Here is a 6,884-nt window from a genome sequence, read left to right on the forward strand (position 1 = left end):
GGGTTTCAACCAAGGGTTTGAACTGGAGGAAGATCTCTTTTACCTGAGACTTAGCAGTGAGTGAAAAAATCCATGTATATCGAGAAACATGATCAACAAAGACAAGATAGTATTTGTGGTTTTTGTTTGAGGGTACAGGCGATTGACAGACATCAGAGAATAAGTATTGAAGGGGTTGAGACGAGGTGATTGAACTTTGGTGAAAAGGCAATTTATGAGTTTTATTCAAAAGACATTCGTTGCAAGGAGAAGAACAGGAAGCAGTGTTTAAGTAAGGTAAAGCAAACTTTGAAACAACAAATTTGAGAATGGATAGTGAGGGGTGGCCAAGCCGGTTATGCCAGCGATCCAAGGTAGCTTTTGTATCAGGGTAGGTTGCATAGGCTGATGGATTTAGGGTAGGCTTGGGCCACTCATACAGATCACCCTTCGTTCGACCTTGAAGTAGCCGCGCCCCCGAGCTGAGATCCTTCACCTGAAAGTGAGCAGGAAAGAATTCAACAGAAACTTGGTTAGCATTGCAGAGTCGATACACAGAGATTAGGTTCTTGTTGACATGTGGAACACACAACACATCATTAAGTTTAAGAGGTTTAGAGGAAGTAGGGAAAGTCATAGAACCAGTGTGTGTAATCGACATGGTAGAGCCATCTGCAATCGCAACTTCTTCACCTCCATGGTAAGGTTGATGTAGTGCTAGATTGTTGAGGTCTGATGTCAGGTGGTGCGTTGCTCCACTGTCAAGGAGCCACGGACTGGGATTGTAGGGTGTAGCAGCAATGAAGTTTGCTCGTGGCTGCCAGGGTAGTGAAGCATTCGCGTACTGCTGTGGAACGGCTGAGACACCTCCAGACATTTGCATTTGAGTGCAACGCCGTGCGTTGTGGCCGAATATCCCGCATAGTTGGCATTTGCCTTGGTACCCACGAGGAGATGGCTGTTGCGAGTTTGACTGAGCAGACACACTGAACTGTTGCTGTTGCTGCCAGGTTTGGTTTCCACGATATCCTCCATGTCGAGTGTTGTTGGACTTGTTGTTGGTGCCTCTGTAATTTGTGTAGTTGGCCGTGACATGAGCAGAGGGGTTAGGGGTTACAAGAGTTTGAAGCTTGGCCTCCTGGTTGATTAGCTTCTCATGTAGCTCAGTTAGGGAAGGCGCCGTGTCTCTGCTCTCCACCTGATCGACCATTGTCTTGTATTCTTCTGGCAGTCCACCTAGTATCTTCTCAATTTGATCCTCATGATCCAATGGTTTCCCTAGAACCGCAAGCTGATCAAATCGAGTTGTGAAGCCTTGAAAGTACTCATTGATCGATTTGTTTCCTTTGGTCCAGTTATTGATCTGCTGCTTGACTTGCTTTATGTGTCCCCTCGTCGGCTTTGCATATGTTGCAGTAAGAATCAACCAGATCTCTGCAGATGTGTTCGTTGTTGATAAGATTGGTTGGATCGATGGGGTGATAGCGCCTAAGAGTCCGCTGTAGACTAGCTTATCCTGGCGCTTCCAGAGGGTGAAGTCAGGGTTCGGGACTACACCTGCGTCAGTGGTGATGGTGGCTGGAGGAACCACCGTGGAGCTGTCGATGTGGCCGGCTAGATCATATCCATCAAGAAGAGCGTGGACCTGTCGGTTCCACATTAGGAAATTGGTTGCGGTGAGCTTAGTCACGTTCGTCATATTGACGTTGAGGAGAGTCGGCGTGGATGAGATGGTGATTGTCTCACTTGCAGTCGCCGGAGTTTGAGAGTTTTCTGACATTGATGTCGGAAGAGTGAAAAAGATGAGAAATTTTTTTTTTTTTTTGAAAGTTTTTGGGAATGACGGCTTAGAGCTGCTCTGATACCATATACAATATTAGGGTTGAATGAATACTTTATTAAGTTACTGATACAGAGTATTTATACAAGGTACTTCTAGGGTATATACTGTATTCTCTTATATTTACAAGATAGTCCTTTAGATATAACTATATTGCCTCATATACTAGAGGAGTCACCACCCTTGTTTGTAGTGAATGGGCATGCCTTATCAGCTGTATCCGCAGACTCGAGAAGCCTCGCCTCCCTTTCCACTTCCTCTCCCTCAGAAGAAGAAGAGGAACTTGGCCGCCTAACAATTTCACCTACTGGAGCGAAATGCGTAAGGAAATCCCAAGATGATCCATGATGTTCAAGAGGAGGTTGTTTCGCCGGAGGAAGCTTAAGCCCCAGTGGTCTTACTCCCTCTATACCACCACCACCACCAACAACAGCCACAACATCACTGGGACTGGGAACAAGATAGCCTCTCGACATTACCTTATTCGTCTTCGTCTGAAGACCACGTTTATTCTCTTCTCTACTACCACCATCAAGTACAACTTTATCCGACAAATTCCTAAAACTCCCACTCTCGCTCGCCTCTGACCACGTCAACTCAGAATCAGCATGACCACTAGGACCTGCTTCATTTAAATCATGAACTGGATACTTGTGAATCTCGTGGTCGGAAGACTTGAACTCATCTCGCTTCTTGTAAGCTTCCCAGGCTTCAACAGAAATAGCCAAATCACCAGGATCCATATCTCCATCTTCATCTCTGAAGTTCCTGAAACTGGTTCTATCCGGGAACTCTCCAGAGCGCGTCATCAGAGCACTCCAGAGAGAAGAATTTGAAACGGATTGATCTTCAGATGAGCTAGAAAAAGACGCTGCATTAGCTTTGTTATGCTTCACCACGTCACTACGCTCTAACCGCCGTACCGGCGTTTTAAACACTTTCTTCATATGAACTATTATACGAGCCTGTCGATTTTTTTGGTGGCTAAATTCATATATAATTAATCTGAATTGTTAGAGAGACGATAATGTGAAAATTGGATGCCTAAAAGTCATGAGCTGCCAAAAAAAAAAGGGGTAATGAGCTGTATTTTAGTAAATGGAAACCAGATAAGCAAGACCACACCATACATATAAGATTAAGTCAACGCGCCTGGCATTTTTTTCCGTTTTAGTTTTTGTTCAATGTGGTTAAATGTAAGAGGAATGAAATTGAAAAGTCAAAACTAGTCAACTATAATTTTGAAAATTTCTAGTTGTTTTATAAGAACCACAAAAAAGCCGAACCTAATAAAAAATTGAATTGGAAAGTTCAATTATTTTGTCCAAGTAATGAATCAAAGTTTAATAGAGTTGTTAGTTGCAGGTTGAGCTAAGTAGAAATCACTCACATTCTCAGTCTTGGATTCCCACTTGGATTGATGCTAGTTAGATATCTCTATCTTGATTCTTAGCCCAAAAAAGATAAGAAAGAAGAAACAAAGAGAAAGTAAACTGAATCAAATTGATAAATTGGAAGGTGTTGATCAAACAAAACTAAATCTAGAGCAACATTAAACATTTCAGTAAAAATATGCACGCTTTCTATGTGGAACCACATGTGTTAGTGAATGCAAAGTTTATACTTTATCTAGATCTACAAGGGAAAAGTTTTCATTTGCTTTCCATAGATGAAATAATAAAACTAAATCATCATTTTCTTATCCTTTGAGCGGTTTTGCAGAGCAGTATGGTTTTGAGAAGTATAGTTTTGAATTGTGAGCTTGTTTGTTGTTGTTGTCAAAGACAGTCCAAAGTAAGTTAAATCTTTTATTGTAAGTTTTCAGTATTTTGTTAGAATAAGAACTTGAGCTTTGCATCTATCTCTGTTTTCCCATTTTTTTCAAAATTGATGAATTGATTTCTGAAAAAGTTTTTATTTTGTTTTTATTTCCAAATTGACATCACACCTTTGGGAGAAAAACTCATGAAACGAATTCATTTGTATGTAATTTGATTCGTCTTCACTATTAGACATTGGAATTGTTAATTGTCCAACTCAAGTAAAGTGTTCCATCTTTTTGAGATTTTGAGAAAATCTCAATTGTCTTCCTAGTCACTTGTGCATTTAACACACTTTTGAACAAGAGAAATCAAATGCACAACAAAAACACGATAATAAACTCGGTTGTCTTCCTTGTCAAATGCACAAATATTTCATACGAAACCACTGCTTGTAATATATCTCCATCTCCGTTGAACCGTCTTGCCAATCTTGTTTGTGATTAAATATCTCATGTGTCACATGAAGTCATTAAATTCTTGTATTGAAGATGCCAAAAAGTTTGTCAATGAGTCAAAAGAGGATAAGAGAATATTAGTTTGCTTGTATTCTACAACATTTCTTTTTATAACATAATATTTTTATTTTTTATTTTTATGGTACAAATTATTTTTTGGGATTTTAAATTCAAAAACAAAAACATAATATTTTTATTATTACATGTTAATATACATGTATCATTGGATTGGTTGTTAAGACAGAGAGAGAGCTATGATGGTAACTATGCATGAGGGTACGTTCTCCATTGTTTTTTTGCATACGTAAGAGAGTTAGAACCAGAATTATGATGGTAAATTAAGTTAGTTAAAGAGAAAACAAAATGTTGTATTTTTTTTCAAATGGTTTGTTGACAACTTTTGGGTGAAGGAAAATGCGAGGTTTATGTTCATGAAACATTAAAAAAAACATAATAATGAAAGAAACATAGTAGTAGTTTTGTTTGTGTATATGCTCATAGTTGCGTTCATTGATCCCTTTATTATTAAAAGAAAAACAAAATAAAAGAGAAATCTTTAAAATGTAAATTATTTACATTTGTGCCATTTTGTATACTTGTCATCATGAAAGCCATTCTCAGCATTTTTAGCCTTAAACCTTTTATAACTAGACTATTTACTAAAGATGCCACTGGACTAACATATTGCATAACTTAATGAATTCTATATATTGTATGGTTTTACGTCAACAATATTACAAATGTATGAATACATAGATTTCTTATTTACCGTGGGGTCCTCTACACCTTATTATAAGCATATGTTTTCCATTACATACAAATTATATGTATGAATGTATGAATATATTTTTCTTAACATTTCATATATGTCATCCTCGTCAGCCAATAATTAAAAGTGGACATTAATCTAATATACTCTTCACTTTCAAGTGATCACAATCGTCTGATCCTCTGTGTGTTAAACTTAGTTTACATATGTTATAATGTATACTTTTCTGAGATATTCAATAGAACCGTTGAACAAAATATTCTAAAATTATTGTGTACATTTCCTTGGTGTTCAAAATGTAAAAGAACTTGCCAAAAATAACATATTGATTTTATTTATTTATTTATGTAGTTAGATTAGTTTTGGAAAGAAACGAATGTACATCTAATGCTAACGTTTTGAAGATACATGATTTGTGTAATTTGATAAATTATGGAAAGGATCAAATGTACCGCCAATGATTTTTGAACCAAAATATATGATATTAAATAGTAAATTGCCACTTTCTATACTTATTTGGTGTATCACTTACTTCAAATCATTTAGAAAGTTCAACTATGTTCATTTTTAAATTTATACTAATGTTCCCACTAAATATATATTTATGTTCATAGGTTAAATATATACTTATATTCCCACTAAATATAAATTTATGTTTCTATGTTAAATAGGTAATTTCCGGGTTATCACCTAGATATCGTGTTACTATGAATCACATTAGATATAAATTTACGTTCATTTCTAAATATATGATAATAACTCGCAAATAACGATGTTTTTGATAAAGATCATTCTTCTAAGTTGTAAAAAAGTCCATCACTTTATAAGAGACTTTTTAGCGTCCTCTCTGGTTAAATAAATCACAAAATGCTGCAAGATAAATAAATAAAATATCATATTTGTGTTAAATTAGTTTTGTTTTCGACTAATTAGTTGTAGAGTTATTCTTGGGTTCACCACCTAGGGCGAACCTCTAGGTTTACCAACCAATAAGATTTCATTATTTCAAATTCGATATCTTTTAAAAAAGAAAACAAAATATTGTCAAGTTATATTATGTTTTTAAAATAAAAAAAGTTAAAAAAATAGTAGTTACATAAATTTTGTTTAAAAAAAAATATTTTTAAGTCAACAAAACACTAAACCCTAAATCCTAATCTCTAAACCCTAAATCATAAACCCTAAACCCTTGGGTAAATCCTAAACTCTAAATAAAAAACACTAAACACTAAAACCCTAAACCCTAAATCTTAAACCCTAAATCCTTGAGTATTTTAGTGTTTAGTGATTTTGATTTAGAGTTTAGGATTTATCCAAGGGTTTAGGGGTTACTTAAGGGTTTAGAGTTTAGGATTTAGGGATTAGAATTTAGGTCTTAGTGTTTTGCTGACGACGTTAAAAATATTTTTTTTTGTAATTACTACTATTTATTTATTTATTTATTTATTTTACCTTTTAATTTTAAAAACATAATATAATTTAACAATATTTTATTTCTTTTTTCAAAAGATATTGAATATGAAATAACGCAATCCTATTGGTTGGTGAGCTTAGAGGTTCACCCTAGGAGGTGAACCCAAGAATAAGTCTTAGTTATATCAAATATTAGACTAATAATAATGTTTGTGACATTAAACCAGTGTTTTATCAAGTATTTTATAAGAGGCATTTTAGCGTCTTCTCTGGTCAAATAAATCACAAAATGCTGCAAGATAAATAAATAAAATGTCATATTTGCGTTAAATTAGTTTTGTTTTCGACTAATTAGTTATATCAAGTATTAAACTAATAATAATGTTGTCACATTTTTAAAGCCTGGTTTTCTAAAATTCAAGTTAAAAATAAAATAAAAATTGCAAATTTAAAAAAAAGATTTCTTTAAAAATTCATAATATTTTTACTATCTATCTAAATAAATTAGTTTTCATTATATTCTTATATTATTTTTGAAATTTTCATTTTATTTTCATATAATTTTTAGATTCTAACAACGATATAGAGTTATATTTTTTTTATAG

General features: G+C 34.6%; 1 protein-coding gene across 1 annotated transcript; it reads right to left on the reverse strand.

Moving 5' to 3' along the window:
- Positions 1–1,977: 1,977 nt before the first annotated feature.
- On the reverse strand, positions 1,978–2,766 carry LOC106391746 (mitogen-activated protein kinase kinase kinase 1-like). Its single transcript, XM_048755731.1, has one exon. The coding sequence runs from the start codon at positions 2,764–2,766 to the stop codon at positions 1,978–1,980; it is 789 nt and encodes a 262-aa protein (XP_048611688.1).
- Between the last annotated feature and the right edge of the window lie 4,118 nt (positions 2,767–6,884).

This window comes from Brassica napus, chromosome C4 (assembly GCF_020379485.1).
Source record: "Brassica napus cultivar Da-Ae chromosome C4, Da-Ae, whole genome shotgun sequence".
In the NCBI taxonomy this organism is placed as follows: Eukaryota; Viridiplantae; Streptophyta; class Magnoliopsida; order Brassicales; family Brassicaceae; genus Brassica; species Brassica napus.

Excerpts from the sequence above, each read along its gene's own strand:
- LOC106391746 (XM_048755731.1), bottom strand. The coding sequence starts at position 2,766 with ATGAAGAAAGTGTTTAAAACGCCGGTACGGCGGTTAGAGCGTAGTGAC.